The following is a 12,762-nucleotide window of genomic DNA, read 5'->3' on the forward strand; positions in this document are numbered from 1 at the left end:
TTTTAACAGGTCATCACTGTATGTTATACTGTGTGTACTGTTACAATAGTAGAAGTAGGGGCTGAGTGCAGCCTAGGGCCGTATAAGCTGATAAGGCAGCTTCAAGGGCATCTCTCCAATGGAGGTCTTCAGCCTCTGACTGGATGAAAATATTATATCTTGAAGGCAGATCTAAAGGGGGAAAGTGGGGCCCTTTAGGATGGTGGTGGGAATATCCAGGAAGATATCCTGGTCCACCAGGATGATGGAGGAGCTTTGTTATGGATGCTCATGAAGGTAGAGCTGGCACAGTGGAAGGGCATCGCTGTAGCCAGGAACTCTGGGAATCTCTGGAACAGAGGTAAGGCTGACCCCATTGCTAAGATCAGATCAGTCTCTCGCTATCTCCCCATATGCATGGAGTAAATAGACTTCTGTATTGACCATGCACATCCTCGGGAAAAGTAATGTTTCCATCCTCTATTTATAAGAGCAAGCTGCTGCATAGAATTGCAAGGATTGTATCCTGCATATTGCAATTTGGAAGAAGACACACAAAGTATACTTCCCAAATTATGAGAGAAATAAATAAAAAGACAAGACCTAGGTCAAACAAAGAAAGATACAAAAATGAAAAAGAGGAAGAAAATGCATAAACCCATAAAAAAATTCTGAAAGTAAGAGCAAGAATTTTAAATGACATCAAATGCAAATAAATTATGCTCCCCAATCACAGTCAGATTAAAAGAAAGAAAGAAAGAAAGTGAAGTTGCTCAGTTGTGTTAGACTCTTTGGGACCCCATGGACTGTAGCCTAACAGGTTCCTACGTCCATGGGATTTTCCAGGAAATAGCACTGGAGTGGGGTGCCATTTCCTTCTCCACAGATTAAAAGAAAAGAATCTCAAACATGCATTGTTTATAAAAGAACCAGTAAAGCAAAGGAATATACTAAAAGCTACACAGAAAATAAAGGATAAAGATCAAGCAAACACAAAAACAGAACCCACAGCTGGAACCGAGGACAGAGAATTAAAATTGAAAATCTCCAACCAGGAAAAGAGGGGACATTTGCTGATGCTAAAATCTGTCAATGAAAAACTCTAACAGTCGTGACAGACTGAACGAAGTAGCACTGAAATATCTTTTTAAAAAGTCAGTAGAAAAAAACACAAGAAGAGAAATGATAACAGCAAACACTGATAAGGCCTTTTTTCATGTGTCAGGCACTAGTCTAAAGCGATTTGTAAATATTAACTAATCTAATTCTCATAGCAATCAGTAAACCAATACTATTGTTTTCATTACTTTACAGATGAAAACGCTGAGACACAGAATCACATCTGTCCCATGAGATTTCATAACCAGTAATAAGCCCCGCTCTGGTGCATGGAGTAACCTAAGGAAAGAAGATCCCAGTGATTCCCACAAGGAACAAGGGGGTGACCTAAACTCCCATTAACTTCCCAAGGACAAATCAACCTGGCTAATTTGTTTTACAAAAGCTTGGGTGATAACCCATGGCCCTTTCAACTGTATCAATCTGTGATTATAACACAACACAAATTAACACCTTTGGAAATGTGTTTTAGTCTGATGCTCCTGGTAAAAAAAAAAATTCCTTTTGAGGACACATGTCCTGCTCAGTCCTCAAAATCTGCTTTATCGATGGTGCTGTCAGTTTCATAGGGTGGAGCTCCAAGCCTGGAAGTGGTAAATTCATTAAGGAGGGAAGCCAGGGGAATGTTCCCTTGACACCACCACTGATTTCAGAGTACGATGTGTTGTACCCAGGGTGTTATTGTCGGATGAATACCATTTATGGTCCATCACTCCCTCCCACCATTTGTGACATGTTCTCAAAGGCCCTGAACATTTGTGTAAGGCAGTTTCCGTCTATGATTTTCCCAGGAAATCAGAAAAAAATGTGACAGGGAAATATAGCAGACTTGCATTTACTCACCGAATGATAAACAATAGACTCTAAACTCAAACTCAGTGTAGCTTGGGAAGAATAAATCGCGATAATCACGAAGCACAAAGTGGTTCTCCTTGGGGACTTCATGTCTTCAAGTTTGAGCTGCCTTGCCTGAAATGGAAATAAGATGGTTTAGAGATAGAGTCATTCATTTATCAAACTTAGAAAAGGACTAGGAAATGCTGTCTCAAAGGTCACAATGCAAATGGGCATTTTCAGTGGAGGGGAGAAAGGAAAGAGTTTAAAGGCATCAACTGTAGAAAACAGTGTCCACCCCAGACCCTGGGGTGATGAAAGGATAATGTCAGGAAAGGTGGCGGGTGGGGAAGACCAGGGATGGTTCCTGTGAATGGGACAAAGGTAGCAGATTTTTAGGTAACTTTCCGAGAGACAGAGAGAAGGAGAGAGAAGGGGAAAGAGGAAAGACTCAGTATAAGTCTTTTAGCCTTAGGATTCAGTACATATGAACAAAAGGATTCAGAGAACAGTACTTTCCTTGGCTACATCAACACACTATAATGTTTTCAATTCTGTTCTATTCTTTTACCCTATGCCTTCTTTTAAGCCTGGCAACAATCTATTAAACTGACTTTTGTATGTGTGTTTCATCGCTAAGTCCTGTCTGACTCTTCTGCAACTCCATGGACTAAAGCCCACCACACTTCTCTGTCCATGGGATTTCCCAGGCAAGAATACTGGAATGGGTTGCCATTCCCTTCTCCAGGGGATATTCTTGACCCAGGGATCAAACTCACATCACCTGTATTTCAGGTGGATTCTTTACTACTGAGTCACCAGGGAGGCCCCGAAATTGATTTTAAGACCCATGTTAATAGGCTATGCCCTATTAGTATGAAAAATCTTGGAAGATATATTTTAGAGATTTTTAGAGTATATAATATACAATATTAATAGATAATATATCATACATTGATTCTTGATTGCTGTCTCTTTACAACCCTGGTGATGATAACAAGGTTTTTTGATGACCAGATTAATCACGGTTGCATTTGAAAAGTAGGGAATCACATGGAATAATCCCAGATCCTATGGGTCTAGGGACCAGAACAAACTACTTTTCTTTCCTTAGTGACTTTTTAAAATCCATATTTTTGTGAAAAGAATACTTGACAAAGGGGTAGGAGATAGGAACTGAACTAATTGCATCTGGGGCTTCCCTGGTGGCTCAGTGGTAAAGAATCTGCCTGCCAAGTGCAGGAGACACGGGTTTGATCCCTGGTCCAGGAAGATCGCACATGGCACGGAGCAACTAAGCCTGTGGGCCACAACTATTGAGCCGGTGCTCTACAGCCTGGGAGCCACAACTACTGAGCCCACATGCCGCAACTATGAAGCCCATGCTCCGCAACAAGAGAAGGCACACAGTGAGAAGCCAGTACGCTGCAACTAAAGAGTACCCCCACTCACCACAACTAGAAAAAAGCCCTTTCAGCAGTGAAGACCCAGCAGAGCCATTAATAAATAAACAAAATTATAGGGGAAATTGTATCCCTGAATAAGTCATTTATCTTCTCTGAAACCAGTTTGTCCATCTATGAAGTGGGGATAGTTCAGTTCAGTTCAATTCAGTTGCTCAGTCGTGTCTGACTTAGACCTCCTCTAATTCTCTCATGGACTTTTCCGAGGCTCAAATGTGATTAAAAGCCATGCAGAGCTTCAAGGATGCCAGCTGCAGTGGAAGCACTCTGACAGTTAGTGGAATCCAGAGGGCAGCCATCAGGAAGGGCAGGTATCGGTCCAGGCATTGCCATGAGCATCAGCAGACTTGGCCAGGATGGCACACAGAGAGACAGCCAAGATTTACATGCCTGCAAGGGTCGTGTTTCAATCACCAGTTGTTGGCTGCCTCCTTTTCCTCTTCCCCAGTAGGAAAGAAGGAAGCATAAGGCCCTGGAAAACTGACCCAATTTGCAGATCTGGCAATGGAATACATTTTTTAAATTCTGCAACTCAATGGCTTTTGGAAAATGCTTTGCAATTTAGGTTACAGGAATACATATTTAAGGCCAGATGCATCTATCATAGGGAAAGCACAGCAACTCTTTCCTTGTTGAAAAGCAGTAGGCTTTGGTGGGTATGGAGTAGGCTGATTTAGCCTGGGGGTAACAACTGTCTGGGGGATGAATCAGGTATTTCAGAGGCAATTTAATCTTTTTAGGCATCCACTTTCTGCCTGTACTAACTGGTTCCATTTTGAAGCAGTTAATCAAGGAGAGAAAAGTTAGTAGCTGAATAGTTAATGAGTCTCCCTTAATACCTGAGAGCCAGGAAGGGACTCAGGTATCAAAGGGATTGGAGTTGACTGCACATCTGTTCATCACTTTGTAATACTGGCCTTTGTTAGCTAGCAAGGATTACCTTGGTCATGATAATGACCAAATGGTCACACCACCCCCCCGCAAATGGTCATGTCTGGACCCTTTGTATAATAGCCACTGGCCAATGCTTTCTGCTGTCTCCAACTTCCCCCACCTTCCTTGGACATAGTTATTGATTAAATTGACATCTTTTTCTCTGTTGACCTATTTTGTAGCCACAGAATCACGATTCAACAGAAATACAGTTATAGAAAGGACCACACTGTGGGGAAGGGGGTGTTCTCTGGATGCAGAAAAAAAGATAACAGCTACGTAGAGCCATCAGTTACATAATAAAGGTAAATGGAAGGTCCTCCACTTAAAGGAAGAAGACCATTGTTTTGAGAGAGAGGTAATATTAAAAATATTTGACAACCAATACGGCATGAGCCTGACCCATATGAACAAGGATACCAGCTGAAGCTCAGTCCCACTTTCAGGGTTCCTGCTATGTTTGGGAGGAGTTCTGAAGATGAACTTTTCTCACCTACATCAATAATGTCTCAGTAACCCTCCAGCTGTTTTTATCAGAGAGGAGGCTAGTGGAGGCTGTTCAACTTGGCTAACAGGGGAAAAAATTCCCAATCCATCCAACGAAAAGCCCAGAGTAGAATTCCACCATCAAGGTGATATATCTTGAGTAGGGCTCCCCTTTTTTTGTAAATCCCCAAGACGTTCCTATTTATTCCAAATTCCTAGAATAAATGTGCTCAGTTGCTCAGCCATGTCAGACTCTTTGCGACACCATCGACTGAAGCCCACCAGGCTCCTCTGTCCATGGGATTTTCCAGGCAAGAATACTGGAGTGGGTTGGCATTTCCTTCTCCAGCATAAATGGCAGACAACAACTAAAAGACTCAGGGACAAGCAGAGACAGAAAAAGAGAATTATCTTATGTCATTCCCAATTTCTTTATCCTTTGAAATTATAAATGCTGGACACTGCCTACTAAAACTCACTAACCCATATGAGCCTGCTGTGTCTTAGAAAAAGCTGAGAGATATGACCTCATGCTCAGCAGTAACCTTGTGATGGATGAGCAACTTCCTGGTTCCTCAGACTCTATTTTCCTGTCTGTGAAGTTAAAAGACAGGGGGAGGGAAATCAAGCACCCTGACATCATATGCTGGGAAGAAGTGGCAGTGATTCTCAGCATTACTGCTCTTGGAGGACAAAGGTCTCGATTACTTGGAGCAGTCTTAAACCACATTCTCTCTCAGAGGGATTATGCACCAGGAACATTCATTGTGAAATTGGCCCGAAACACATCAGGGAACTGTTCTCCCAAATCTTCTAAACAACCAGGGCCTCAAATGAACTGGTCTCTATCCCTTCATCAGCCCTGAGCAGTCCAATTTTGATTGAAGAGGGTGGGAGGAGAAGTCAAGGGGGTTGTACACCTTGCAAGTTAAGAAGACTGTTCATGAAATGGCTACATCTGTGAGGTCTGATGACCCAATGTCATCATCAAGTTGTGATTCCAAGCTTGGTATATAGAGGGTAATAGTGAGGCTTGTTCTGGAAATGATTTCCTAAGCTCTACTCAGCTCTGCCCTCCTGTGCTCTCAGGTGTCCTCAGCCCCTCTTCCCTGGGGACCCCAGCCTTCATACTCTCCTCAGTTCCTCCTGGGGAGAAAGAAGGCAGGAGGTAAAAGGAAGCCCACAGTTGATGATCCTCTGCCCAGGTGCCTCCTCCTTCCTCCAGTTCAGGTCTCTGCTTCTGGCTTTGGGTCCAAGCGCAACTCCTCCCCTTAACATCACCATGGGTAGCACCACCCCAGAAGGAAGTTCCCTGGAGTATTTGAGCAACTTCTGCTTAAATGGTTCTTATCCCTGGCTGCAAATCAGAATAATCACCTGGGGGATTTCTTTGTTTCCTCTCTTCATTTGTTTGTTGTTTTAACATCGTGGGAGATCAACTGAATTAGCATTTCGGGGCGGGGGGGGGCAGGAGTGAGGGGGTGGCTGTATCTGCCCCAGCTGTTTCTGATGCAGAGGGAGGTTTGAGGTCTGCAGGTCCATGCTTTCAGCATCCCATTGCCCTAGCTACACTCCTGGCACTTTCTATCACAAGCCTATAGTCCTCTCTCTATGAAAGAAACTACATAGAAATAGAATCTTAAGGAGGGGATGCATTTAGGAGCAATCACCCAACGGTGGATGAATGAATGGATTCATGGGAGTATAGACTCAGAGGTGATCTGCCCAACAGCTGATGCAATTCTGCAGCCAAGGCTGTTATTTGAGGCTGTGTCATATATCTGGCACAGTATCAAATGTGGTGCACAGGTACATCTGAGAACGTTCCACAGGCCTAAAATCCTGCTATGTTAAGCACGCATGAAATGAAATCAGTTATGGTCCTTGTCTTGAAAAAGCTCTCAATCCTATCAGGAAGGCATGAAACAGAGACGGAAAGAAAAATGTGAGCTTAAAAGATGCTATTCACTAAATGTCTACTACATACCAAACACTGCCCTAAGTGTAATTACTGATATGTTCATTCACTTAGTTTGCCTCACAATAAGACTAGGAGGCAGGTGTTTCCTCCTAATCCATAGATGAGAAAATGAAGGCTTTCAGAGAGGCTACTAGACTTATTCAGGTTGCCCAGCTAGTAAATAACAGTAAGAATTGCCCCCATTTTGGCCTGTCTCCAGGGCTTTACTGGTGGCTCAGTCAGTAAAGAAACCACCTGCAATGCGGGAGACCTGGCTTCAATCCCTGGATCAGGAAGATCCCCTGGGAAAGGGAACAGCAACCCACTCTAGTATTCTTGCCTGGAGAATTCCATGGACAGATGAGCCTGGTGGGGAAAGTGAGCTGCAGTGTGAAGTAATAAGATGATTAGAAAAAGTTGGCCTGGGGGAGTTGGGTGGATTTTGGAGTGACCAGGGTCACTGACCAGACCCTGAAGGATCGGCAATGCTTATGCGTGTGATGGGGGAAAGAAAAGAGAATTTCAGGCAAAGGAGAAGACCATAAGTGGAGAGCCTTGTCCCTGTTTAAAGGGAACAAAGCAGCCCAAAGGGTGATGTTTAGCTGTCCCTTGACCCTGGATGTTCATTGGAGGGACTGATGCTAAAGCTGAAACTGCAATACTTTGGCCACCTCATGCGACGAGTTGACTCACTGGAAAAGACTGCGATGCTGGGAAAGGTTGGGGGCAGGAGGAGAAGGGGACGACAGAGAATGAGATGGCTGGATGGCATCACCGACTCTGTGGACATGAGTTTGAGTGTACTCCGGGGGTTGGTGATGGACAGGGAGGCCTGGCGTGCTGTGATTCATGGGGTCGCGGAGAGTCGGACACGACTGAGCGACTGAACTGAACTGAACTGAACTGAGCCCTTAGTGTACGTTGCCAAGCGTAGCTTGTCCACCCACTGTGATGAGGGCTCAGCCACCATCCCTGAGAGCACACTGTTCTCCTGAACAGTCACCATCAACAAGGGGAGGCAGAGCTATTGGGGAAAAAATGAATGTAATGGCTTTAGGGCCCCAGTGATTCCCTCTTTCCTGTAATAGACTATAGTGGAAAGAACACCAGCTTTGATGCAAAACAGGCCTGTGTTCTAATTCCAGCTTCACCACTTATTAATTGTGGGTGAGACACTTAACCTCACAGAGGCTCAGTTTCCTGATGTAAGTAATGGGGATCGCAGTACTGGCCTTGCAGCATTGTTGTGGAGATTAGAGACTTGTGCCCATGAAGCTTGAAAAAGCCTGGTCATGGCTGAATTTGTTAAGGTCTGATTTGTGCCCTCCAAAATGAATATGCTGAATTCCAGCCCCCAGCAGCTCAGAATGTGACCTTATTTGGAGACCAGGTCTTTAATGAGGTCATTAAGTTAAAACGAGGTCATATGGGTAGGGCCCTGATCCAATATGACCAGTGACCTTATAAGAACAGATACTATATTTGATCTTAGCCTGAGAAGTGATGAACAGTGATCTTATAAGAGGAGGAAATTAAGACACAGGCCCACACACAGGGAGAACCATGTGAAGACACAGGAGGAAGACAGCATCTCCAAGCCAAGGAGAGAGGCCTCTGAAAAAACCAACTCTGCTGACACCTTGATTTCTGACCTCCAAGCTCCAGAATTGTGAGAAAACAAATTTCTGTTGTTTAAGTCACCCAGTCTGTGGTCTTTATTATGGCACTCTGAGAAAACTAATACAGAATTCAATAAAAATGATACCTCTTTTTATTTTTGATCACCCAAAAAGTGTGAGTCTGGTCCTCTGGTCTGCTACCCAATATTTATTATTTATTCTGTGAATGCTTTTATGAAAATTAAAAAAAATGGATTATCTGACTACAGCACAAAACATACACAGTTAAAACTGAAAGACAAATTAGAATTAATCTTATGCAGAGCTAGAGAATAGACTTGTGGACACAGTGAGGGCAGGAAGGGATGGGATGAATTGAGAAACTAGCATTGACATCTATACACTACCATGTGTAAAATAGAGAGCTGGTGTGATGTGCTGTATCACACAGGGAGCTCAGCCTGGCGCTCTGTGATAACCTAAGGGGCGGGATGCGGGATGGGGTGCTGGCAGAGGGGAGCTCAAGAAGGAGGGGATATGTGTGTACATACAGCTGATTCCCATTGTTGTATGGCAGAAAGCAACACAACATTGTAATTATCCTCCAATTAAAAATAAATTTAAAGAAAATGATTTGCTAAGGAAAAAAGAAAAAGAATTTGCCCTTAGTTCAAACACTTCCCCCTGCCCTCTACACACACACACACACACACACGCGCGCGCACACACATACACACACACACGTCTAATTTTTTTAGATAAGAAAACTAAGACCTGGCAAGGGCTGTGTGTCTCAAAGGCAGCTGGGAGCTGAATTAGTCAGGACTAAAGAGATTAATTAAGGATTTTAAAAATTCTAGATAATAATATTGTCTATAGTGGACAATGGGTAGTGGAGAGTCAGACACGATTGAGCAACTGAACTGAACTGACTGATGTTGTTCTATTGTTTGACAAGTCATTTGTCATATAATGGTGGAGAATAATTATCAGCAAAGATGGTGATGGTGATGATGGTGGTTACAGATCACTGATAATAGATCTGTTTCAGGGAGAGAGCTTTTTCAGTATTCATAGTGCTATTACATCTGTTTCAGGCCTAATGCTATAAGAGGCATAGAAGCTCTCTTCAAGAATTATGTCATTTAACCCTCTCAATTAATCCTATAATATCACTAAATTATCCTTAATTATTCCATATTCAAATATAGAAATGGAAGGTTAGAAGGATGAGTAACTCACCAAGGTCAAACAGCTGATACGTAGTAGCGACAAAATTATAAACTTAGCCATCTGCTCCTTTGGGGAAAAGGTACCATTTGGGTTAGAGATCTTCTTGGGGGGTTATCGACCGGAATAAATGAAAAAGCTTTCTCTATGTGAACCCTGGTGAAGGCAATGGCACCCCACTCCAATACCCTTGCCTGGAAAATGCCATGGATGGAGGAGCCTGATGGGCTATAGTCCATGGGGTCGCTAAGAGTCAGGCACGACTGAGCGACTTCACTTTCACTTTTCACTTGCACACATTGGAGAAGGAAATGGCAACCCACTCCAGTGTTCTTGCCTGGAGAATGCCAGGGACGGGGGAGCCTGGTGGGCTGCCGTCTATGGGGTCGCACAGAGTCGGACACGACTGAAGCGACTCAGCAGCGGCAGCAGCAGCAGCATGTGAACCCTAGTCCAGGCAACTGAGTTCCAGCCTCACCTTGCTACTGATTCATTCATGATCTGGGGCAAGTCACTTCACCTCTCTGCATCTCAATTTTCTTTTTGGCAAAGCCAAGGAGTTGATGGTCCTTGGCGATTTCAAAATTGAGGTGAAAGACGTGGACTCTGATGGTCCCATTGCTGTTCAAAGAGTCTAAAATTTCTCACAGTTATTTCAAATCCACTGTAACCTCATTTAGGCTTCTAAGCCTAATCATAGCTAACTCTTGCATTTGTCTACTCCACCTCTGATTGACTATGCTAGCTAAGCCTTCACTGCCCCACACAGGAACCACTGCGATGGCTTCCCTTCTTTTCCTCTCTACCCTACCATCTTCATAGATACAAGATTGACCTTCTGCAAGCACTCTTCACACCTGTTACCTCTGTTCAGCTCTCCACTGCTTCCAGAACAAAGGCAATGGTGTTTGCTGATGCTGGAGGCCCTGCATGATCTGGATCTTATTTTTCAGATCTGGCATATTTAATAAGCATCTATCACATTTTCACGACTAAAGCTGGTGACTATTTCATCATTTAAAATAGTGCAAGACAGATCTTGAGCTAGGAGTAGTTTTGCTTTTAAAATTGAGGCTATTCTGGGACTTCCCTGGCAGTCCAGTGGTTAACATTCTGAGCTCCCAAAGCAGGGTACAGGTGTTCGATAACTGGCTGGGGAACTAAGATTTCACATGCCACATAGCATGTCCTAAAGATAAGTAAATAAATAAAAATAAAACAACAACAACAAAAAGACTATGAAAAAAAGGGAAGGGGGGCAGAAAATGCAAGCAGATACTTAAATAAACATTAAAAGAAAAACACTGTGGTCAAACCTTCTCAGCTGATCCTTTATTCACTGCCTCCACCAGCCCCACAGGCAATAGTGAATAGAGAAGCAGGGACTTTGCCTTTAGATATGAACCTGAATTGAAAGTTTCTTCTTTAGCCTTTCTGAAACTTGGCTTACTCATTTGCAAAATGGATTGTTGATAATTAAATAATAAGTAAAACAAATAAATAAAATAGTGCAAGAGATTTTCCATTGTTCATTCAAAGGTAAAAATATGAAAATTAATCTTTGAGATGTAACAGTAATTATTTGCTCAAACTATTTTTCACTGTTTGGCAAAACCAAAGTAATGCTGTGATTTACTTGGTTTCTTAATCTCCTTTTTTTTTTTCCTGCCCCTTTGCCCCAACATTATCACTGCATATTGAGTTCTAACCTCCCTTCAGTGCTCAGGAAAATGACTACATCCTGGTTGGAGATTCTCTGCTTTGTTCAGCTATAAATGGGAGGTCAGGTACATAGAACACAAGAAATCTTGTTAAAAAGTAGAAGAGAAAGAGTGGCAATTCTTCCCATAGGTAAGCTTCCTGGTTTCAGATCATGCACAGAAGGTGATGCTATATACATGGCTTTCTTTTTAATAAAAGAAGAATTGCATTGTATGCTAGGACACTAACAAGGCAAGTCATGCATCTTGACCTGCATCTGATTAACTGAACAGGTTATTGTATTCTTTGAAAGAAGCCAAAGATATATCTTCCTATGTTTTGTTCCCTATATATATATGCCTGAGTCATGTACTTCTGATCAAAATAGAGACTAGATGAGAGACTAAAAATATATGGGCATATATATAATTCTACTATTAGAGAATAATTCAAAGCAGAGTTCCTCTTAATGCAGATGATGGATGGTAGTAGCAAATTTCAGGACTTTCATTGAAAATTTGACTGAGATTATTATTCTTTATGGGCTTCCCAGGTGGTGCTAGTGATAAAAAAACATGGCTGTCAATGCAGGATATGCAAGACACTTGGGTTTAATTGCTGGGTTGGGAAGATACCCTGGAGGAGGGCATGGCAATCCATTCCAGTATTCTTGCCTATAGAATCCCAGGGACATAGGAGCCTGGTAGGCTACTGTCCACGGGGTCGCAAAGAGTCAGACATGACTGAAGCAACTTAGCATGCACACATGGGCTTCCCAGGTGACTGAGTTGGTAAAGAATCCACCTGCAGATGTAGGAGATGCAGGAGACACAAGTTGATCCCTGGATCAGGATGATCCCCTGGAGAAGAAAATGGTAACCCACTCCAATGTTCTTGCCTGGGAAATCCCACAGAGGAGCATGGTGAGTTACAGTCCATGGGGTCGCAAATAGTCAGACATGATTAGTGACTGAGCAAAGAGCATATTATTCTTTGCTCAAGACTGCAATAAAGACAGGATGGCATCAATAACCTCCCTCCTGGAGTGCAGAAGTACAGATTAAAAACCCTCAAGGACTCCTCTAACAGACTGCCTTCACAAATCTGTGTTTTCAACAGCAAGAGGTGATGACTTGCCTTTGCTGACCTTATCTAATGAGATGAATCTCCCTTGCACATGCAGAACTATAAACTAAATATTTATTTAACACAAACACGAAATACAATACCAATAAAAGAACTGCCTTGAAAAAAAATTTTTTCCTGTTTCATTTTCCTTTGCCTTAAAATAAGGTTCAGGAGAAGCATTGTGTCAGGGTAACTCAGTCCTATCAGATTAGAGAGGAACATTTGTTTGTACACAATGGGGTCAAGTTTTCCAAAACACACTGCACATGTGTGCAGCGTTGATAACCTTTCATCCTTCTTGTTGTAAATC

At 42.8% G+C, this 12,762-nt stretch overlaps 1 protein-coding gene across 6 annotated transcripts in view; it reads right to left on the reverse strand.

Annotated features, from left to right (window-relative positions):
- Nucleotides 1-12,762, reverse strand: part of ADGRF5 (adhesion G protein-coupled receptor F5) — a 106,987-nt gene that overhangs the window by 54,098 nt on the left and 40,127 nt on the right. For all 6 annotated transcript variants that reach the window (XM_055405885.2, XM_055405886.2, XM_055405884.2 and 3 more), the window contains exon 2: nucleotides 1,942-2,067. In XM_055405885.2, the coding sequence (XP_055261860.2) occupies nucleotides 1,942-2,043 (102 nt within the window). In that variant the 5' untranslated portion in view covers nucleotides 2,044-2,067. The remainder of the gene's footprint in view (nucleotides 1-1,941; nucleotides 2,068-12,762) is intronic.

This window comes from Moschus berezovskii, chromosome 23 (genome assembly GCF_049115385.1).
Source record: "Moschus berezovskii isolate FMDL1 chromosome 23, NW_MosBer_1.0, whole genome shotgun sequence".
NCBI classification, from domain to species: Eukaryota; Metazoa; Chordata; class Mammalia; order Artiodactyla; family Moschidae; genus Moschus; species Moschus berezovskii.